General features: G+C 45.3%; 1 protein-coding gene across 1 annotated transcript in view; it reads right to left on the bottom strand.

Moving 5' to 3' along the window:
- LOC144593406 (CUB and sushi domain-containing protein 1-like) overlaps window positions 1–24,228 on the bottom strand; it is a 1,892,487-nt gene that overhangs the window by 35,298 nt on the left and 1,832,961 nt on the right. Inside the window, exons 60-63 of the mRNA XM_078398909.1 lie at window positions 12,533–12,706; window positions 4,101–4,274; window positions 3,471–3,544; window positions 1,191–1,302 (exon numbers count right to left, since the gene is read on the bottom strand). Of these exons, the coding sequence (XP_078255035.1) occupies window positions 1,191–1,302; window positions 3,471–3,544; window positions 4,101–4,274; window positions 12,533–12,706 (534 nt within the window). The remainder of the gene's footprint in view (window positions 1–1,190; window positions 1,303–3,470; window positions 3,545–4,100; window positions 4,275–12,532; window positions 12,707–24,228) is intronic.

The following is a 24,228-nucleotide window of genomic DNA, read 5'->3' as shown; positions in this document are numbered from 1 at the left end:
CCAATGTCTGTAGTTTCATAACCATGTTTAGAGTAATAGGCCCTTCGACCCACCGAGTCTGCACCGACCAGCGATCACCCCGTACACTAACACTATCCTACACACAAGGGATAATTTGCAATTTTACCAAAGCCAATTAACCTGGAAACCTGTACATCTTTGGAGTGTTTGAGGAAACCGGAGCGCCTGGAGAAAATGCACACTGTCACAACATACAAACTCCGTGCGGACAGCACCCATGGTTCAGTTCAAACACGGGTCTCTGGTGCTTTAAGGCAGCAACTCTACCGCTGCGCCACTGTGCCGTTGTTTATGATTGTAAAATTGTATCAGGATGTCCAAGTAAATGGTCCAGCTACGTTTGAGGCTAGATCACTGGATGGAAATAAATCCATTAACAATTTTCCACCAGCTCAGAATCAATTCACCGTTACTTTTTTAAAATGTTACACAACATCATACTTATTTACAGAACACGTGCTCAGAAATTCATTTAACTGGTGATAAATCCAGCACCCTGTCTGCAAAATTCAATTCATTTAACTGGTGATAAATTTGCCAGCAATATCTTGCTGGAGGTATTTATAATTTCCACACTCTACCAATGTAATGCAGAATCATTTCTCGAGATCTTCCACAATTATTGCTGCTTTTGTTATCGAATCGGGTGTTGCACTAAAGTCTTGTTTCTTTCTTGCACGGCCTGACTACTCTTTAATAATGTCTTGCAGAATTTGTGTGTCATTTTTGTCTAATTTGAGAAAACCCACGTCGTCACAGGGAGAGAGCAAGTCTGAGGAAGGCTCTCGACCCGGAACATCACCCATTCCTTCTATACATAGATACTACCTATGCTGTTACTCCAGCATTTTGTGTCTATCTTCCATACAGACAGAACCCATAGTCAGGATTGAACCCCAGTCTCTGGAACTGTAAAACAGCAACTCTACCACTGAGCCACTGTGCTGCCCATGGACTTATTTTTCTAATTGTGTTTTGCATGAATGCCTTGTTTTTTTTGCAGTCTTTCATTTTATTGTCCTGCAGAATTTGCTACATAATTTATGATTTTAATTTTTGTCTGAACCTACATGCCTGTCAAGTTGCTGCAAGCAAGGCTTTCATTGTACCTGCACCTCAGAGTAGACGTGCACATGATGATAAACAATAAGCTTGAGTTGAAAACTTACGGATGCATTCAGGGTGTACACCACTCCACGTTAAATTGGCAAGGCAGGCACGTGTTGTGGAGCCTTGAATGTGGTATCCTTTTCGACATTTGAAAAATATCGTGCTTCCCACCTGTAAACAATAAAATCTAAGTCAATCTGAGAGAGAAGTGCGGATACAAGGAACTAATAAAGACACGGAGTGCTGGAGTAACTCAGTAGTTCAGGTAGCATCTCTGGGGAACATGCAAAAGGTGACGTTTCAGGTGAGGAGTTTTCTTTGGACTGATTGCAGAGAGAGGGGTGGGGTAGAAAGCTGCAATAGAAGTGGGGGCAAAGCCTGGCAAGTGATAGGTGGAATATAGACACAACGTGCTGGAGTAACTCAGCAGGAGGAGTGAGGGGTGGGGTTGGGGGGGGGAGGGAGGTTGACGAAAGCTGGATGGGAGAAGCAGAAACATAGAAAATAGGTGCAGGATTAGGCCATTCAGCCCTTCGAGCCAGCACCGCCGTTCATTGTGATCATGGCTGATCATCCACAATCAGTAACCTGTGCCTGCCTTCTCCCCATATCCCTTGATTCCGCTAGCCCCTAGAGCTCTATCTAATACTCTTTTAAATTCATCCAGTGAATTGGCCTCCACTGCCTTCTATGGCAGAGAATTCTACAAATTCAAAACTCTCTGGGTGAAAAAGTTTTTTCTCACCTCATTTTTAAATGGCCTCTCCTTTATTCTTAGACTGTGGCCCCTGGTTCAGGACTCCCCCAACATTGGGAACGTTTTTCCTGCATCTGGCTTGTCCAGTCCTTTTATAAATGTATACATTTCAATGAGATCCCCTCTTATCCTTCTAAACTCCAGTGAATACAAGCCCAATCTTTCCTCATATGACAGTCTCGCCATCCCGGGATTGATCTCATGAGCTTACGCTGCACTGCCTTAATAGCAAGGATGTCCTTCCTCAAATTTGGTCCAAAACTGCACACAATACTCCAGATGTGGTCTCACCAGGGCCCTATACAACAGAAGGACCTCTTTACTCCTATACTTAAGTCCTCTCATTATGAAGGCCAACATGCCATTAGCTTTTTTCACTGTCTGCTGTACCTGCATGTTTACTTTCAGTGACTGGTGTACAAGGACACCAACGTCTCATTGCACTTCCCCTTTACCTAATCTGACACCATTGAGATAATAATCTGCCTCCTTGTTTTTGCCACCAAAGTGGATAACCTCACATTTATCTACATTATACTGCATCTGCCATGCATCTGCCCACTCACTCAACCTGCCCAAGTCACCCTGCAACCTCCTCACATTGTCTTCGCAGTTTACGCTGCCACCCAGCTTTGTGTCATCTGCAAATTTGCTAGTGTTACTTTTAATTCCATCATCCAAATCATTAATAAATAGAAGGGGCGGGACAAAGTCTGGCAGGTAATACAGGTGAGAGGGCATTTTGATAGGCAGATGCTGGACAAAGGCCAGGGGTGAAAAGACAGAAGGTGTGAGAGAAAAGGATTGAAGAGTTGTGAATTGTGAAGCTGGAGGAAGGAATGTAGGTGGAAGGGAAAGCTAGAGGAAGGAATGTAAGTGGAAGGGAAAGGGGAGAAACAGGTGCAAGTCTAGGTTGGGCACAGGGGAGAGGGGTGGAGAGGGAAAGGGGAAAAGAAGTGAGAGGGGGAGGATAATGTAGTTACCAAAAATTGGACAACTCAATGTTCATACCATTGGGTTGGTAGCTACCCAAGCAGAATGTGAGGTCTGCTATTTGATTTGTGTGCAAAACAAAGCATTTCACTACACCTTGGCACATGTGACAATAAAATATAATTGAATCATTGTTTCCCCAGTTTGCGTTGGGCCTCACTCTGACAGTGGAGGGGGCCCAGGACAGAAAGGACAGTGTGGGTAAACACAAAATGCTGGAGTAACTCAGTGGGACAGGCAGCATCTCTGGAGAAAAGGAAAGGGTGACTTCGGGTCGAGGCCCTTGATGAAGGGCCTTGACATAAACCATTACCCTTTCCTTCTCTCCAGAGATGCTGCCTGTCCTGCTGAGTTGCTCCGGCATTTTGTGTCTATCTTGAGTGTAAGCTAGTTTCTGCAGTTCTTTCCTGCACACAAGGTCAGTGTGGGAATTGGAAGGGGCGTTAAAATGGTTGGTGACCGGGAGATCACGTAGGCCAAGGTTTGGCAAAAAGTGCCAAAGTGTTTGGCAAAATAGAAAAAATAACTGGGATAATAGAAAATTAGCTGAATGACCTTGACTTTTATCGTCGTTGGTGTTACTTCTCACCTCGTAACCTTGTGAGCTGTTCTGCATTCCAAACTGAGGGGTGCCTGGATCTGAACATATTGTATGTGTTGGATCTGTTTTATAGAGATGAGAACCAACAAAAATCATATTAGATATTCATTCTACACATCACAGAAAGAACTCCAGTTCAAGCAAGTTGCTAATCAGCAGTTTTAAACACATTCTCTTTGGTTTGTCTAGTCAATTATTTTAATGTTTTGAAAGCTGATCAAACAAATACTGTTCTTGTTTTGTTTCATTTTAAAACCATTAAAAACTAGTTTTCTTCAGCAGAGAATATAATTGCATATGATATTTAAATATTTATATAACTTGTTCTATTGGAAAGATTGATCGATGTGCATATTTGAGACACCTGCTAATTTTCTGTAAATATTAACAACATTTATTGTCAAATTAGAAGCTCTGCTCATTGAAATTATTTTCCAGCCTCTCATGAAGGAAATAATGTGCAATGCAGCAAAGGAATAGGAATAAATACTGAAAACTACAAAACAAATCATAGGGTTCCTTCAAAACTGCCTTTAAAATAAATCCCGGAGAATGAACAGAGTTTCAGGTTGAGAGGCAGCTGAGCATTTGCAGGCACCAATGATAAAGTGACAGTACCAATGCAGGACGGCTGGATTCCACTCCAAAACCCATCGGCTTGACAAAATCTTCTCAATGATCCCACCAGCAACAGTGGAGGTCGACAATGGAACGAGACCTCAGACTTATAGGTGAAACTTCTCCCCTCAATCCGCCCCTCGACTGGAGTCCCTGGATCGCCACAGAAAACGGCTGTGGGTGAAGAGAGTGCGACATGCAGTTAACACTGTGGGACGGGTCCACCTGCAGCACGTCTGCTTTCACGCCCTTCCGCAATTCCTTTAACGCTTATTGTGGGGAAAAAAAACAACTTTCCCTGCACCTTCAAGACACAAAGTGCTGGAGTAACTCAGCAGGTCAGGCAGCATCTGTGGAGGGAATATACAAGCCGATTTAGACCGATTCAGAAGGATCCCGACCTGGAACGACGCCTGTCCAATGATGGGTTAGTGTCACATGAACCTAGGTACAGTGACATGCTTTGTTTTGCATCCAACCCGGTAAAATTATAAGGCATCCAGGCTGTGCACGAGTCACCATGTTTTGGCACCGATAAAATTCCACAAAAGTTCACCGAACAGTCCTAACTACGACCTGCAGCCACACGTGGCAGTAGAACCCCCCTCCACCATTCCCTCCACAGATACAGTGAAGAAACCAGCCCTTCAGCCCAACTTGCCCACAAGTATAAATTTAGCTCAATAACAGAGAATTTACCCTTCTCACCCTGAATGCATTATATGAACAACAATATAAAATAAAATAGAACAGAATCTATACGATCTGGACTTGAACAACATGTCCCATCTTCACTAGACCCACCTGCCTGTATTGAACCCATACCCCTCTAAACCCGTCCTACCCATGTCTCTGTCCAAATGTTTCTTAAACGTCAGGATAGTACCTGCCTCAATTACCTCCACTGGCAGCTTGTTCCATACACCCACCACCCCTTTTGTGAAAAAGTTACCCATCAGGTTCCTATTTCAATCTTTCCCCTCTCACCTTAAACCTTTTCCTCTGGTTCTACTCTGGGCACCTCTATACACCTCTATAGGATCACCCCTCTTCCTCCTGTGCTCCAAGGAATAGAGTCTGAGTCTGCTCAACCTCTCTTTATAGCTTAGGCCCTCGCGTCCTGGCAACATCCTCAGATGCACATTGTGTTTTGAAATTGTGTCTCAAGATTGCAGTGTCTGCAGTTCCTCATATCTCCTCTACACCCTGCCTTCCTCTACTTTCCCCTCTACGGATTAGTATCGATCTATGTTGCGATACAGAAGGTATCACAAAGTGCTGGAGTAACTCAGCGGGTCAGGCAGCATCTCTGGAGAGAAGTGGAGAGAGGAGTGAATTCCTTCTCTCCAGAGATGCTGCCTGGCCCGCTGAGCCACTCCAGCATTTTGTGATACCTCCGATTTGTACCACCATCTGCAGTTATTTTCCTATATGTTGCGATATAGATCCATGCCTGCTATAATCTTTCAGCGCATGTTGCAAATGGCTGCATTTAACGTGTGGTGTAGATATTGCTCTCAACGATCTATCCGTTTTGAAATATAAGAGGGTTGAGCTTGTCCCGATTTATGGTCGACAACCCTTGGTGCATAATTAAGCAAACATGTATTTGGATAGTGATCAAGCTGAAACATGACTATTTGAAAGATAGACGCACAATGCAGGAGTAACTCAATGGGTCAGGAAGCATCTCTGGAAAAAAAGTATGAGCGAATGATTTGGGTTGAACATCTCCCATCCTTTTTCTCCAGAGATGCTGCCTGTCCTGCTGAGTTACTCCAGCATTTTGTGTCTATCTTTGGTATTAACCAGCATCTGCAATTCTTTGTTTCTATGTCTATGATGATTTGATCTTCCTTCGATGACGAAAGTTCTGACTAATCATTGTAGCATGAATCGAAGGTATTTATTCACAAAATGCTGGAGTAACTCAGCAGGTCAGGCAGTATCTCAGGAGAGAAGGAATGGGTGACGTTTCGGGTCGAGACCCTTCTTCAGTCTGAAGAAGGGTCTCGATCCGAAACGTCACCCATTCCTTCTCTCCTGAGATGCTGCCTGACCTGCTGAGTTACTCCAGCATTTTGTGAATAAATGCCTTCGATTTGTACCAGCATCTGCAGTTATTTTTCTATTGTAGCATGAATGCTCTTCTGCTTGTAACTGCTTAAACAAATACAGACAATCCAGGTGAGCCGTGACCTTAACAGTCTGTAAGGTTCAGCACTGTCCCAGGTGCTGAAACTATCCATGGAATCGATCCAACGTTTCAAGATAGACACAAAATACTGGAGTAACTGAGCGGGTTAGGCTGCATCACTGGAGAGAAGGAATAGGTGACGTTTCAGATCTAGGCTCTTCTTCAGACTGAGAGTCCGGGGAGAGACTAGACAAACTAGACGCAGGAAAAGGTTCAGAATAAATCAGAACCGGCACCGATGGCCAAGGAAAGGTGGAGCCCCTAATGGCCCATTGTTGGTTGTGGAAGAGGTGATAATGAAGGGAGAAAATAGATGCAAACAGTGGAACTAACTGGACAACTGGACCCCCGTCCAGGGGCGGAGAGAGAGGGAATGCAAGGGTTGCTTGAAATTAGAGAAATCAATATTCATACTGTTGAATTGTAAGCTGCCCAAGTGAAATGCCAGGTGCTGTTCCTCCAATTTATATGGCCTCACTCTCACAGAGAGGAGGCCTGAGGACAGAAAGGTCAGTGTGGGAATGGGAAGGGGGGCTTAAAATGTTTGGCAACCAGGAGATCGCGTAGGCCCAGGCAGACTGAGCATAAGTGTTCAGCAAAACTGTAGCGCAGTCTTCGCATGTTCTCACCGATAACTAAGAGTCCACACTGAGAACAACGGATGCAGTAGATGAGGTTGGCGGAGGTACAAGTGAACTCCTGCCATACCTGAAAGGACTGTCGGGGTCCCTGGACGGAGTTGAGGGGGGGAGGTACAGCGACAGGTGTTGCATCGTCTGCGGTTGCAGGGGAAAGTGTCTGGGGAGGGGGTGGTTTGGGTGGGAAGGGGTGAGTTAACCAGGGAGTTGTGGAGGGGATGATCACTGTGGAAAGTGGAAAAGGGTGGAGATGGGAAGATGTGACTAGTAGAGGGATCCCATTGGAGGTGGCAAAAATATCGGAAGATTATGTGTTGTATCCAACGGCTGATGGGCTGGAAGGTGAGGACTTGGGGGACTCTGTCCCTATTGCGACTGGGGGGAGGGGGAGCAAGGGTGGAGCTACGGGATAATGAGTAGACACCTGAGAGGGCCTTATCTACAATATACCCCGTTCCCTGAAGAATGAGGACATCTCTGATGTCCTGCTATGGAACACCTCATCTTGAGAGCAAATTCAGAGGAGACGGGGTAATTGGGAGTCGGGGATAGAGTCTTTGCAGGAGGCCGGGTGGGAAGAAGTGCAAAGATGCTTTTCAAGATGATTCAAGGTGCAAGAAACATTTCAAGATGCGTTTTGGTTATTTGAAGTTAGTTATTTTCCCGTGCTGAGCAATCACATGGATTCAATCTCCGTGACGGTTATGGGATTGGAAGCATGACAATGTGTTGACTTTATTTTTGTACAAATTGGGTTCTTTAAATCAAGATGCTTGAGGGCAAAAGGAGGCAGATTGCCAGAAATGATTTTGCAGGCTTCAATGTCTCCAATCTGCCTGCAACAAGTGAAGGGTATCATGAGTAGGAGATCTCCTTAACAAAGGGAAGAAGCAAAATCACATGATCTAATCTATCCTAGAACATAGAAGAGCACAGTACAGGCACCGGCCTTTCGGCCCACATGTCTGTTCTGAACATGATGCCAAGATGGCGGCGCTGCCCTAGCAGCTGCGGCTCACCTGCGGTCCATTTGTCTTTGTGTTTTTGTTGTTTTTTTTTTTTTGTCTGAATTGTAGTTGTGATGTGGTGTTTTTGTGTTTGTGTACTGTGTGTGTATGTGGGGGGGGAGGGGGGGAACTGTAACATTGTAAATAGATGTAAATAGATGTCCCTTCCGAACGGAGACCCGACCTTTGTTTTCTGGGCCGTGTCTCCGTTCCTGCTGCGGCCTACCATCGGCCCAACTCCTGGAGCTGTCGGCCTCCAGGGCTCTGGTTCGCAGAGCCCGCGGATCGGACTTACCATCACCGGAGCCGGCCGTCTTCGGAGGCTGCGGGAGCGGCTGCGGCTGCGACTCGCCTTAGGCTCGGGCCGCGTGGATGCCGACATCGGGAGCTCCGGCAGCGGCAGCGGGTTCGCCCACCCCGGATCGCGGGGCTTGGGGCGCGGACATTTCACCGTCCGGCGCGGCCTAAGATGGCCGCGGGATATTTCTCTGCTGGGCGGGGGCTTCAATGTCGGGAGCCACGACCGCCCCGACGTGCAACAACAGCGGCAGCAGCAGCGTGTTCGCCCGCCCCGGATCGGACTTATCATCGGCGGAGCCGGCCGTCTTCGGAGGCTGCGGGAGCGGCTGCGACGCGACGCGCCTTGGGCTTGGCCCGCTGTGGACCGTCCGGCGCGGCCTGCAACCACAACAACCTGACTGCGGGCGAGGACAGCAGGAGAAGGGAAAGACATTGTGGCCTTCCATCACAGTGAGGAGAGGACTGGAGGAGACTCACTGTGATGGATGTTTCTTTTTTTGTGTGTTTTTGGGGTTGGGTAATTTGAATGCCTATTTAATGCTTTTATTGTTGGACTGTGTTTTTGGGGGTTTTGGGGTTGTGTAATTTGAATGCATATTTAATGCTTTTATTGTTGGGCTGTGTTTTGGGGGTTTTGGGGTTGTGTAATTTGAATGCCTATTTAATGCTTTTATTGTTGGACTGTGTTTTGGGAGTTTTTTGGGGTTGTGTAATTTTAATGCTTATTTAATGCTTTTATTGTTGGACTGTGGGTGACTGAATTTCGTCCAATATTGGATGACAAATAAAGCTATCTTGAATCTCTTGAATCTTGAAGTTACACTACTCTGAGACAACACCGGTAGTTGGGATTTGCTGCGTCGAAACCCATTCTCTTAACTCAGGCCTCAGTCTGTCCGTAATGTTCACAGCGAGATTGGCAGAATTAATGTCACGTCAGACAATGCCTCACCATTCCTCTGTGCTTAGGGTCAACTCGCTAGAATGAATCTACTCTTCCTGCTAAATGAGAAATCCCAATGTGGAGACGCAAGTAACTGCAAATGCTGGAACCTTACTAATTCAGTTTAGAGATACATTGCAGAAACAGCCCCTCCGGCCCACCGAGTCCGTACCGACCAGCGATCATTCTGTACACCAGCACTATCCACGTGCCATGCAGCGACCGGAACTGCACACAATATCCAGATCAATGAACTTAGGGCAGCACGGCATGATGGCGCAGCAGCAGAGTTGCTGCCTCGCAGCGCCAGAGACCCGGGTTCGATCCTGACTACGGGTGCTGTCTGTATGGAGTTTCTACGTTCTCCCTGCGACCACATGGGTTTTCTCCGGGATTTTTGGTTTCCTCCCACACTCCAAAGACGTACAGGTCTGTTGGCTAATTGGTTTGGTATAATTGTAAATTGTCCCTAGTGTGTGTAGGATAGTGTTAGTGTGCACGGGGATCGCTGGTCGGCGTGGACTCGGTGGGCGAAAGGTCTGCTTCTGCACTGTATCTCTGAACTAAACTAAACTGATTTTCATTTGCTATTATTGGGCGTAGACCTTGCAAGTTCCTACCCAACAGTAGTTTCACCGAAAAATGATTTCAGGATGGCGACTCATTGGCAATTAGGGACAGGCATTAAATGCCAGTGGTATCCACATCCCGAAAATTAAATACATTAAATACATTAAAAAAATACACAGCACAAACAAAGAGTTCACAATGTCATCAGGGAAATAACATACATTTGGGAATGGAATTGCATCTCCTGATTTGCTCATGGTGCACTTCTATAGTTCTTTGTTTTTAGAGATACAGCATGGAAACAGGTCCTTCAGTCCACCGAGTCCACGCCAGCCATTGATCACCCATACACTGGTTCAATGTTATCCCACTTTCCCATCCTACACACGAGGGGGAATTTACAGAGGCCAATGAACCGGCAAACCTGTACGTCTTTGGAGTACGGGAGGAAACCGGAGCCTCTGGAGAAAACCCACAAAGTCACAGGGAGAATGTACAAACTCCATACAGACGGCAACCATAGTCAGGATCAAACCTGGGTCTCTGGTGCTGTGAGGCAGCAACTCTACCGCTGCACCACCTTCCACTGTGCTTCTGCACCACCCTTTGAATGCCTTGAAAGGGCAACTTCTTTCATGAAACACAGCAATGTGATGGTTATAGAATCATAGATTCTTACAGCATTTACAGCATTGATCCTTTGGCCCAACTTGCCCACTTTGACCAACATGACCAACATCTATACTAGTCCCACCTGCCTGCATTTAGCCCATACCCCATCAAACCATTCCTATCCATGTACCCGTCTAACTGTTTCTTAAACATTGCAATAGTACCTGCCTCAACTACCTCCTCTGGCAGCTCGTTCCATACACCCACCACCCTTGGTGTGAACAAGTTACCCCCTCAGGTTAATAAAGCATACTATGAAATAAGCCGCAGGTGAAATATAAGGGACATTTCTCCCATCCATAAAGTACGAAACAAACAGTCCTTTGACATGCATCGAAATGCAAATACAAAGAATGCTCAATTACTCATGCATGGCGTTGTAACTGTACCCAGCATAACTAATGTCCAGGACACGAAAAATGTGGTTAAAACTGTCACATACATGCATCATTCTCATTGTCAGCAAGCTGGTTATCTCCATGTACTACTGTCTGAAACAAATGGGATTGACTGTTTAATTTCGCAAAATAAAACGTCTTGCTGCTTCATCACCTCCCAAAAATAAATTCAATTTTCAGTCCTGGTATGTCGAGCATGAGAGGGTCCCAGTAAATCATACATCAAGATCCTATAAAGATCCATAGTCACAAATAGGATGACCGTCTTATAAAGATAACCATAAATCAAGACCGATGATGTTATGCAGCAATATAAGTATTACAAAAAAAAAATTATATAAATCATTCTTTAAGATTAGCTACACAATCTACACTTTGGCAGTTTGTTCATTTAAAATTCAGAAACAAAAGTCCTGGTGATATCTACAACCAAACATCATCTTGCAAATCATGCACCGTAATGATTTTCCATTAATTGTATATCTCCTGCGGTTGTGCCTGAAGGATTCGCAGACAACAGATAAATTTCAATTTAAAATGGCACACGAGAAAACCATCATAAAGGGCATGTTTCTCTAACTTCTAGTAAAGAGAGCAAAGGCAGGAAATAAAAGTTGGATTCCAAAGACATTGATATGTGGGTAATGAAGGGAAAGAAGGAAAACTACGATACAAGGAGATACATTTATAAATTACAGGTAGAAATAGGCTTTTGGCACATTGGCCTTCATCAGTCAGATTATTGTGTACAGAAGTTGGGAGGTCATGTTGCAGTTAGAAAAAAGTTGGTGAGGCCGCATTTAGAGTATTATGTTCAGTTCTGGGCACCATGTTATAGGAACAATAGTCAAGTTGGAAAGGGGACAGAGAACATTTTACGAGGATGTTGCCACGTCTGAGCTTATAGGTAGAGGTTGAGCAGGCTGAGACTCTGTTCCTTGGAGTGCAGGAGGATGTGGGGTGATGTTATAAAGGTGTAAAAAATCATGAAAGGAATAGATCAGGTAGATACACAGAGTCTCTTGCCCAGAGGAGGGGAATCGTGCACCAGAGGACATAGGTTTAAGATGAAGGGGGAAAGATTTAATAGGAATCTGAGGGGCAACTTTTTCACACAAAGAGTGGTGGATGTATGGATTGAGCTTCCAGAGGAGAGTTTGAAAAGCCAATGGGGGGGGGGGGGGGGGGGGTTGATAAGCAGATGGCTGGATCAAAGGCCAGAGATGAAAAATTAACAATTGAAGGTGTGTGACAAGAGGTTTGAAGAATTGCAAATTGTGAAGCCAGAGGAAGGATTGTGTGTGGAGGGAGAGGTAGAGGGGAAAAATAGGTGTGAGCTCAGGTGGCCACTAGGGAGTGATGGGGGGGGGGGGGGGGGGGGGGGGGGGAGGTGGGGATTGCAATAGTTACCTAACATTGGAGAATTCAATTTTAATACTGTTGGCCTGTAAGCTACCCTAGTGGAATACGAGGTTTTGTTCCTCCAGTTTGTGTGTGGCCTCACTCTGGCAATGGAGAACTGATGCGCATTGTCGCACATCAGTTCATTAGCCAAAGTCTCAACATCCTCAGACGGGCAGGGATGCATTCTTGCTTACTTTATAATGAGAGTGAAGAGTGCAGATCGAAGAATTGGTTGAATAACATTTTCACGAGGACATCGCACGAGTGAGCAAAGAGAGTTCAAAGAAGATGATGGGAACTTACGTAAGCATTGTGGGATTTCCCCTCTCCATACGCCATGTCCTTCACAGGTCAGAATAGCCGATAGGGAAAGCTGATATCCTTCAGAACAAGTGTAGCTGATGCTGGAGCCCCATCTGTAATCTGACCCTTGCACTCGCCCGTGAAGAACACGGGGAGGTTGTGTACAAGCGATGACTTCATCGGGAAGGGGGGAAAAAAATGTGTCAGAGTTAATGAACAGAAATTATGAGCAGATATCCTTTGCGACACCCCAAAGCAATTTGTGAACTTTGTGAGATTCTCATCCGCAAAATTTTCACAGATGAGGAACTTTACATTTATTGGAGAGCCACTTTAATTTCAACATCCACCATGTAATATTTAATTTGCACAAGTAATTCATAACTAAGGTAAACAAATCTCTGCATTTATTTCTAATTATCCATTGACAAGATCTATTGCATGTTATGGAAGGAACTGCAGATGCTGGTTTAAACCGAAGATAGTCACAAAGTGCTGGAGTAACTGAGCGGGCCAGACAGCATCTCTGGAGAAAAGGAATAGGTGATGTTTCGGGTCAAGACTCTGAAGAAGGGTCTCGACCTGAAACGTTACCTATTCCATTTCTCCAGAGATGCTATTGCATGTTAAATTTCGTACCAGTAACACGTTCTTTAAGTGCTGGTTTGTACTAAGAACATAATTGTGTTGTTCCCCATGTAATCTTGCGTCATTAAGATGACATGCATTATACATTCGATTCCACTACACTGTCTGAGATGCAAGTTTAATCATATTGACTTTAGAGATGTATTGCGGAAACAGGCCCTTCAGCCCACTGAGTCCTCGCCTTCCAGCAATCACGCTCTGAACTATCACTATCCTACACACGCTAGGGTCTATTTTACCAACGCCAATTAACCTACAAACCTGTACATCTTTGGAGTGAGAGTGGAAAGTGGAGCACCCGGAGAAATCCCACACGGTCACAGAGAGAACGTATAAATGCCGCACAGACAGCACCCGTAGTGAGGATCGAACCCGGGTCTCTGGCACTGTGAGGCAGCAACTCTACCGCTGTGCCACCATGCCGTTTATCCGGCGGCTCTCTGTTTCTCTCCAACTCAAATTTTATTCCGTCACAAGCAAAACACTAAGTACTGGGGTAACTCAACGGGTCAGGCTGCATCTGTGGAGGGAATGGACAGGCGATGTGTCAGGTTGAGAGCGGTCCCAGCACTTTTTGCTCCAGACTCCAGCATCTGCAGTTCCTCGAATCTCCATTTATTCTGCCACCTTCTGAGAATCTGTCTCTCGCTCTAGTTTAGTTTTGTTTCGAGATACAGTGCGGAAACAGGCCCTTCGGCCCTCTGGGTCCGAGCCGACCAGCTATCCCCGCTCATTAAACACTACCCTACACACACTAGGGACAATTTATACATTTACCAAGCCAGTTAACCTACAAACCTGCACGTCTTTAGAGTGTGGGAGGAAACCGAAGATCCCGGAGAAAACCCACGCAGGTCACAGGGTGAACGTACAAACTCCGTACAGAGAGCACCCGGATTCAGGATTGAACCCGGGTTTCCGGCGCTACATTCGCTGTCAGGCAGCAACTCTACCGCTGCGCCACCGTGACCTCTTGCAGTCGCAGTTTCTAATCTAGTCTCTCACACACTCTATTTCATGATTACTCCTGTTGCAAGTGCATTGATTCCTCTCCGCCTGTCTGACTCTCCGCGTCACCATCTTCACATGCAGCTAAACAGTCTGTGTTAGGAATTGCTCACCTCTGTTAAGTGGCACAAATGATCTAATTTCCCTTCAAACGTACTTTTCAAGAAATCAGCAAGCTGGTTAAATAATAAGGCGGAACCTCTCAAGCATTCTGGGCAATGTTATCAATCCCATCAGCATCATTGGAGCAGTGACCTTGTCCTCTCTCACCAGCAAACTCGCCCTCTGATAGACAGAGATTGAAATGCTACCTTCCACTCAATTGCACAAATATGATTATAATACAGAAAAAAATTAAACAGCACGGTGGCACAGTGACACAGTTGGTAAAATATGAAAGAGAGATAATTTGTTAGCGTTGGGTGGCAGCGGGTGAGTTGCTACCTTACAGCGCCAGAGACCTGGGTTCAGTCCTTGACATTGCGGGAAGAGCTGAGAAAGTGCGATCATCAAAAAGACCCTTATGGGAATTATTTACAGGTCCCCAAACAGCAGCCAGGATATGGGGTACAAGTTATATCAGGAGATTCAATGGCATGTAAAAAGGGCAATGTTAAAGTGGTCATGAGGGATTTCAATATGCAGGTAGACTGGGAAAATCTGGTTGGTACTGGAACCCAAGAGAGGGAATTTGTAGAGTGCCCCCAAGATGGTTTCTTAGAGCAGCTTGTAATGGAGCCTACCAGGGAAAAGGCAATTCTGGATTTAGTGCTGTGAAATGATCCGGATTTGATAAGGGAGCTCAAGGTAAAGGAACCACTGGGAGGTAGTGACCACAACATGATAAGATTCAACCTGCAATTTGAGAGGGAGAAGATGAAATCAGATGTGACAGTGTGGACTGTGAGGAGGATGCTATGAGGATGCAGGGTGACTTGGACAGGTTGTGTGAGTGTGCAGATGCATGGCAGATGCAGTTTAATGTGGATAAATGTGAGGTTATCCACATTTGTGGTAAGACAGGAGGCAGATTATTATCTGAATGGTGTCAAGTTAGGAAAGGTGGAAGTACAAAGAGATCTGGGTGTCCATGTTCATCAGTCACTGAAAGTAAACATGCAGGCACAACAGGCAGTGAAGAAAGCTAATGGCATGTTGGCCTTCATGACAAGAGGAGTTGAGTATAGGAGCAAAGAGGTCCTTCTGCAGTTGTACAGTGCCCTAGTGAGACCACATATGGAGTACTGTGTGCAGTTTTGGTCTCCAAATTTGAGGAAGGACATTCTTGCTATTGAGGGAGTGCAGCGTAGGTTCACTAGGTTAATTCTCGGAATGGCAGGACTGTCGTATGTTGAAAGTCTGGAGCGACTGGGCTTGTATACACTAGAATTTAGAAGGATGAGAGGGGATCTTATTGAAACATATAAGATTATTAAGGGATTGGACACACTAGAGGCAGGAAACATGTTCCCAATGTTGGGGGAAGTCCAGAACTAGGGGTCACAGTTTAAGAATAAGGGGTAGGCCATTTAGAACAGAGATGAGGAAAAACATTTTCACTCAGAGAGTTGTAAATCTGTGGAATTCTCTGCCTCAGAAGGCAGTGGAGGCCAATTCTCTGGACGCTTTCAAGAGAGAGTTAGATAGATCTCTTAAGGATAGCAGAGTCAGGGGATATTGGGGAGAGGGCAGGAACGGGGTACTGATTGTGGATGATCAGCCATGATCACATTGAATGGTGGTGCTGGCTCGTAGGGCCGAATGGCCTACTCCTGCACTTATTGTCTATTGTCTATCACAGCTAAGCAAAGGGGACTACAGAGGCATGAGGGAGGAGCTGGCCAAAGTTGACCTGAATGCGACCCTAGCAGGAATGACGGTGGAACAGCAATGGCAGGAATTTCTGGGAATAATTCAGAAGACGCAGGATCTTTTCATTCCAAAGAGGAAGAAAGATTCTAGGGGAAGAATGAGGCAACCGTGGCTGACAAGGGAAGTCAAAGGCAACATAAAACTAAAAGAGAAGGCATAAAACATTGCAAAGATTAGTGGGAAGCCAGTGGATTCGGAACCTTTTAAAAAACAACAGAAGGTAACTACAAAGGTAACATGGAGTCCATTTTGGAGTCTATTATAAAGCATGAGGTTACGCAGTACTTAAAAGTTCATGATAAAATAGGCCGAAGTCAGCTTGGTTTTGGGAAGGGGAGATCTTGTCTGACTGTTAGAATTCTTTGAGGAAGTAAATAGCAGGACAGCCAAAGTAGAATCTGTGGATGTTGTTTATCTATATTTTCAGAAAGCCTTTGATAAAGTGCCACACGTGAGGAGAACCCATGGTATCAAAGGGCAGATACTAGCATGGCTAGCGGGTTGGCTGGATGGCAGAAGGCAAAGAGTGGCAATAATGGGGGCTTTTCCTGGTCGGCTGCCAGTGACTAGCGGGCTCGGTGCTGGGGTCATTACTCTTCACGTTGTATATTAATCGTTTGGATGAGGGGATTGAAGGCTTTGTGGCCAAGTTTGCAGATGATATGAAGATAAGTGGAGGAACAGGTAATGTAGAGAAAGTGGAGATTCTGCGGAAGGACTTGGCCAGGTTGGGAGAGTGGGCAGAGAAGTGGCAGAAGGAATATAGCATTTTGGTAGTAGGAATAAAGGCATAGACTATTTTCTAAATGGGGAGAGAATCCAGAAAATGGAGGTGCAAAGGGACTTGAGCGTGCTGGTGCAGGATTCCCAAAAGGTTAATTCGCAAGTCGAATCGGTAGTAAGGAAGGCAAACATAATGCTAGCATTTATTTTGAGAGGACTAGAATTTAAAAAACAGGGATCTCATGCTGAGGCTCTATAAGGCTCTGGTCAGACCGCATTTGTAGTATTGTAAGGAATTGTGGGCCCCATATCCGAGGAAGAATGTACTGGCTCTGGAGAGGGTCCAGAGAAAGTTTACGAGAATGATCCCAGGATGAGTAGGTTAACATATGATGAGCATTTGAAGGCACTAGGCCTGTACACGCTGGAGTTCAGAAGGATGAGAGGGGACGTTAGTGAAACTTACCGAACAGTGATACGCATGGATAGGGTGGATGTGGAGAGGATGTTTCCAGTAGTGGGAGAATGTAGGACCAGAGGTCATAGCCTCAGTATAAAAGAACGTTCCGTTTATTAAGGAAGGAGATGAGGAGGAATTTCTTTAGTCAGAGGGTGGTGAATCTGTGGAATTCATTGCCACAAAGGCTGTGGAGACCAAGTCAATGGATATTTTTAAGGTAGAGATAGATTCTTGATTAGTACAGCTGCCCGGGGTTATGGGGAGAAGGCAGGAGAATGAGGTTGAGAGGGAAAGATGATCAGCCATGATTTAATGGCGGAGTAGAATTGATGGGCCAAATGCCCTAATTCTGCTCCAATCCCTTATGACCTTACTCTCCACTGCTTTGTGTAAACAACTTGCCTCACGCATCTCCTTTAAATTGTGCCCTTCTTACCTTAAAGTCCTGCTCTCTACGCTTTGAAATTTCCACACTGGAAAAAAAGATCTGACTGTCTACCCTATTTATGCCCCTCATCATTTTACATATTTCTACCAGGTCTCCCCTCAGCCACCAATGATCTTGTAAAAAATGTCCAACTTAGTCCAACCTCTCCTTACAGCTAAGATAGACACAACATTCTGGAGTAACTCAGCGGGAAATTCTGGAGAGGAGTCTTGAACCGAAACGTCACCCATTCCTTCTCTCTAGAGATGTTGCCTGTCCCGCTTTGAGTTAATCCAGCATTTTGTGTCTGTCTTCGGTGTAAACCAGCATCTGCATTTCCTTCCAACACACCACTCTGCATAGCTAACATCTTCTAATCTAGGCAGTATAATCTTCTTCTGTACCTGGTCCAAAGCCTCCACATCCTTTCTGCAATGCGATTACCAGAAATGCGCATAATACTCCATATGCTGCCTAACCAGTCCTATAAAGCTGCAACATGACTTTCTGACTCTTATACACAATGCCCTGATCGAAGAAGGAAACCATTCGATATGTGTTGTTAACCCCACTGTAGGAGCCATTTTTCGTTTATTAGTTATGTTAGCATATTATTATATTACTTTGTATCCTGCTGTTTTTTTGGACACCAAGGGGTTAATATTATGTTTACGTATGGACTGGGAGGTGCCATTGGCGGGACCAGATCCTTAGTATATCTTGCTTAACATTCATGCAATGTTTTAGTGTGACAACGAAGAAACCTGTTGACAATAGGGTCAACAAGAAGAATCTTAATTACAGAAGCTTGCTAAAATAATAAGATTTTAGTAAGTCATAAGTTACGTAGGAACAACGATAAGATATTAGTTTTTTACCACTATGTAAACAACAAATCATATATAAGTGAATGACACGAGATATGTCAATATGTTATATTAGACAATAGACAATAGGTGCAGGAGTAGGCCATTCGGCCCTTCGAGCCAGCACCACCATTCAATGTGATCATGGCTGATCATTCTCAATCAGTACCCCCTTCCTGCCTTCTCCCCATACCCCCTGACTCCGCTATCCTTAAGAGTATCTAGCTTTCAAATAATTGCAACTTCAAATAAAGACTAACTTCAAAAGAAATGTCATGGAGACCTCTGTTATGTGCGTAAGGTTTCTGCTCCCGTTTCTATGTTATATGGTAAGTGCTTTATGGATCTATATAAGGAAGACGAAAAGCTTGCCGTTATACCCTCTATCTACTTGTGTTGCCACTTTCAGGGAGCTATGGATTTGGACCCCAAGATCCCTCAGCACGTCAGTGTTGCTAAGGACTTTTGTATCATCGCAAACTTATTAACCAACCTAACCGTTATATTCACATCATTTACATATATCAGAAATAATAGATGTCTTTAGACTTTAACCTTTAGAGATGAAGGGCGGAAACAGACCCTTCGGCCAACTGAGTCCACGTCGACCAGTGATCACCCCGTATTACTAGCCCACACACAAGGGACAATTTACAATTTTACCAAAGCCAATTTAGCTACAAACCTGCTTCTCTTTGGAGTGTGGGAGGAAACCGAAGCGTCTGAAGAAAACCCACAAGGTCACAAGGAGAACGTACAAACTCCATACAGACAGCACCCGTAGTCAGGATCGAACCCGAGTCTCTGTCACTGTGAGGTGGCAACTCTACCGCTGCACTACTGTGTTGGCCCCCAACACAGATCTCTGCAGACGACTGTTCACAGACCTCCCATCCACTCATAACTCCCTTCCACCCATAACACCCACACACCACAACCCTTTGTCTTCCACAAGTGAGATATTTATGATTGACCAAGTCACCATGCATCCCATACATCTTAATGTTGATCTCAAACTGCCCTAGCATATTAGTATTCCCCACACTGATCTTACAGTCCTCCAGGTCCTTCACCTTGGTGAATACTGATACACTGATCCAGGCTCTCAGTTCATCTGCTTCACCCACAATACTCCTTGCATTGAAATAAACATACTTCAGTTCATCAGTCTCACCACATTCATTAACCTCTCCCTTCCTTTCAGCCTTACTGTTCATAACCTGTAGCTTCCCATCAGTTCTTCCGTTTCTGACCTTTGATTCTCAACTCCCTACTCATCTAGTTTAAACCCTCGCAAGTACAGGTCTACCATCGATATTCTGGCACCCATGATTCTAGAGCCTCTCTGGATTATCCATTTTGCCGGATCAACAGAGGTCACAGCCGGATCAACAGAGGTCAGAGCCTCTGTTGATCCCCTCATCCAGAGGGGTCTGCCGAGGCACCTAGATACCGGGCCACAAAGTTGGCCGCGGAGGTCGGCAATGGGAACGGATCTGCAGGCTCCTGCCGGGCCGGAGCCCCGGCCGCAGGGGGCAAATCGTCCGTAGAAGTCCCGATGGGGTCGAGATCGGCCGCCTTTCCCGGCCTAGGAGCCATATTTTCGAGAGGACTTCCGGGAAAGAGGGGGCGATTTCAAGTGCGCTCTGATAATTTTGTCCAGATTGCAGGAGAGGGTTGTGGTGGAGACAAACAGAGGTGTGGACAAATATGATAATGGTATTTAATAGACTTTTTGAATCGGGATATGGATATGCAGAGGTTGGAAGGATATGGATCTTGTGCAGGCAGTGAAGAGTTGGTCCTGGCTTCATGTTCAGCACAGACAATGTGGGATGAAGGGCCTGTTCTACGCTGTATTGTTCTATGGTCCACCTTACCTGTTCTATGTGTTCCAAGTTAGCAAATTAAAGCTATAATGGCAGAAGTTGGTTACAACATCTTAATATTTCGGGTTTGTCGAGAGATCCCACTGATTGACAGTAGGAGTACTTATTGAGTGCACGAACAATTGGATTCAGCTGCTCCATGTGTTACATGGATGGAAAACTTTAATGGGAGGAAGGCAGGGATGGTCACTTGGGTAGAGGACAGAGGACAGGCAAATCATTGGAAAATAGTTTCATTTGTTTTTTGGTTTAGTTTATTTTACCAAGGTAGAGTCGACCGAGGTAGAGTGAAAGGCTTTTTTGTTGCGTGCTATCCAGTCAGCGGAAAGACGATACATAGAGTCATAGAGTGACACAGTGTGGAAACAGGCCCTTCTGCCCAACTTGCCCACACCGGCCAACATGTCCCAGCTACACTAATCCCACCTGCCCACGTTTGCCCATATCCCTCCGAACCCGTCCTATCCATATACCTGTCTAACTGTTTCTTAAACGTTGAGGATTCATGATTTACGAGGGGATAATAGAACCACAAAAATTGCCCTCAATCTAATAACTAATTCCAATGCCTTAATTGGGTGAGGTCGGCTATCAATGCTACAGTGCTCCGATGAATATGTTTGTAACGTGAGATAAAACAAACCCTACCACTGGACCATACCTACTGCATTTTATTAATTGGTTTCTAGTTAATTCCATGAATACTGATGGGTGCTGACATTGGCAGTGAAATCTCTAAGTACCAATAGCAAGGACTCTAAGAATAAAGGGGAGGCCATTTAAAACTGAGGTGAAAAGAAGCATTTTCACCCAGAGAGTTGTGAATTTGAGGAATTCTCTGCCACAGAAGGCAGCGGAGGCCAATTCACTGGATAAATTTAAAAGAGAGTTAGATAGAGCTCAAAGGGCTAGCGGAATCAAGGGACATGGGGAGAAGGCAGGCACAGTTTACTGATTGTGGATGATCAGCCATGATCACAATGAATGGCGGTGCTGGCTTGAAGGGCCGAATGGCCTCCTCCTGCACCTATTTTCTATGTTTCTATGACAGTCACATTGCTGCCATCAAATCACACTTGCTGCCCCAAACTTCTGTCCTATGTAATGCCACAAAGAGAGAAGATTGTCTGAGAAATGCTGAAGACATTTACCGACGGGATTGGTTTTGTTTCATGTCCCTGGGTTACACCGGGGTGTCCATACTGGAGATTAATAGGTTCTTGATTAGTACGGTTGTCAGGGGTTACGGGGAGAGGAGAAGGCAGGAGATTGTGGTTGAGTGGGAAAGATAGATCAGCCATGATGGAAAGGCGGAGAAAACTTGAGGTACGTACAGGTATGTAGGTTAATTGACTGGGTAAATGTAAAAATTGTCCCTAGTGTGTGTAGGATAGTGTTAATGTGCGGGGATCGCTGGGCGGGGCGCAGACTCGGTGAGCCGAAGGGCCTGTTTCCGCGCTGTATCTCTAAATCTAAAAAATCTAAAATCTAAAAAAAATGGCCTAAATCTGCTACTGGAACTTTTGAACATTATGAATATTTTCAGTTTAGTTTAGAGATAGAGTGCAAAAACAGGCCCTTCGGCCCACCGAGTCTGCGCTGACCGGCAATCCCCGCACATTTATACCAAGCCAATAAACCTACAAAACTGTACGTCTTTGGAGTGTGGGAGGAAACCGAAGATCTCGGAGAAAACCCAAGAATGTCACAGGGAGCATATACACACTCCAAACAGACAGCACCCCTAGTCAGGATCGAACCTGGGTCTCTGACATTGTAAGGCAGCAACTCTACCACTACGCCACCATGCTGCCCTTAATCAGTTATCAGGAACTAGTCTGGGGATAGGGAGAAGAGGTCTGGGCTGCTGTGCAACAGGTAACCAGAGAGGTTTCTAGATACTGGGGCAGCTGGTAGAGCCGCTGCCTCACAGTGCCAAAGACCTGGATTCGATCCTGATCTCGGATGCTCTCTATGTGGAGTTTGTACGTTCTCCCTGTGACTTCATTGGTTAACTCCCACATCCCCAAAACATGCAGTGACAGTGGGTTAATCGGCCCTCTGTAAATTGCCTCTGGTGTGCAGGGAGTGGATGAGGAAGTGGCATAACATTGAACTAGTGTGAACGGGTGATTGGTAGTCAGTGTGGGCTCGGTGGGCCGAAGAGCCTGTTTCCACGCCGTTACTTTAAAGTAAAATTAAATCAGTAAATTCATGGCTCACCAAAGTCCTTAATAAGTTACAATTATAAACACAATATTTCTTAGCAACAATTGATCTGACATCTATTTATTTGCCATTTATCCCTCGACCTCTTCCCTCTGCAGAAACACATCTAATTGTATTCTCCAATCAGTTGCACTGCTTGTTTCAACACCCGTTTCCTAGCAACATACTCTGCAACATCACTATCTCTTGAGTGAACAATTCTGTTTGGCACTTCTCGTTGCTCTGAATTTACTGAATTTCAATTGCTTTCCTACACATTTAACCTCTTTGACATTGTAAGCAATGTGCAACAAGTCTGTCTCAGAATGTGCGGCACGGTGGCGCAACGGTAGAGTTGCTGCTTTACAGCGCCAGAGACCCGGGTTCGATCTGACTTTAGCTGCTGTCCGTTTGGAGTTTGTGACTGCGTTCTTCCTGTGACTGCGTGGGTTTTCTCCGGGTGCTCCAGTTTCCTCCCACATTCTAAAGATGGACAGATTTGCAGGTTAATTGGCCCGATTGTGTAGGATAGTGTGAGTTTAAGGGGTGATCGCTGGTCGGCGTGGGTTCGGTGGGCCGAATGGCCTGTTTCTGCGCTGTATCTCTAAACTAAACTAAAGCCAAGTACTTAACTTTGAGGTTTGTTTTCCAAAAAAAGTATACAATTGTATACAGGCTTTTCATCGTATGTCACAATTTTCTGAGGCAATGTTTGGCTGGCTGCTGTTATTAGTTTCTCATTATCCACAAACAAAAAAATGGGGAGAATAATGGAAGGCTGGCACGTGTATATGTCTAGGTGCACAGCCTTCACGTCTGGAATATTTGAATAGTTGACATTGAAAGAGCTGATCAAAGAAATGAGATCTTGGTTTCCCATTCCCTAGTCTGACCATTGCAACTGGCATAAACTTGAGCAATTCTATCTAACCAGAGGACATAGGTTTAAGGTGAAGGAGGTAGTTGAGGCTGGGGCTATCCCAACATTTAAGACTCAATTAGACAGGTAGGATAGGACAGGTTTGGAGGGATATGGGTCAAACGCAGGCAGATGGGATGTAGTGTAGATGGGACATGTTGGCCGGTGTGGGCAAGTTGGGCTGAAGGGCCTGTTTCCACAATGTATCACTCTCTGACTCTATAACGCCAACCCTGACAAGGCAGACTGCCCCTACAACACAGCCCCGGTATCACTGCCACGACAACGGGCATTTAAGGCCAATGTAAGACTCGATTGGAGACTTACTTGCGCGTTATCAAGTTTTTAAGAGCTTGATACTTAACAGGTGCACGTTACCATCGGATATGTGGTGACTCTTTCTGCATGGCGCCAGAAGAAATCTACTATTTTTACACTTCAATTGTTGCACTCTGTACTTTTTGAGATACACTGAGTCCATGCCGACCAGTGATCGGCAGTTCTATCCTACACACTTGGGAGAACTTATATGCCAATTAACCTACAAACCAGCACGTCTTTGAAATGTAGGAGGAAACCGGAACACTCGGAGAAAACCCACACGTTCACAGGGAGAATGTACAAACTCCGTACAGACAGCACCCTTAGCGTGGATCGAACCTGGATCTCTGGCGCT

The sequence above is a fragment of the Rhinoraja longicauda genome, chromosome 5, assembly GCF_053455715.1.
Source record: "Rhinoraja longicauda isolate Sanriku21f chromosome 5, sRhiLon1.1, whole genome shotgun sequence".
Classification (NCBI taxonomy): Eukaryota; Metazoa; Chordata; class Chondrichthyes; order Rajiformes; family Arhynchobatidae; genus Rhinoraja; species Rhinoraja longicauda.
Note: the sequence above shows the minus strand (reverse complement) of the source record. Positions and strands in the feature narration are given on the sequence as shown.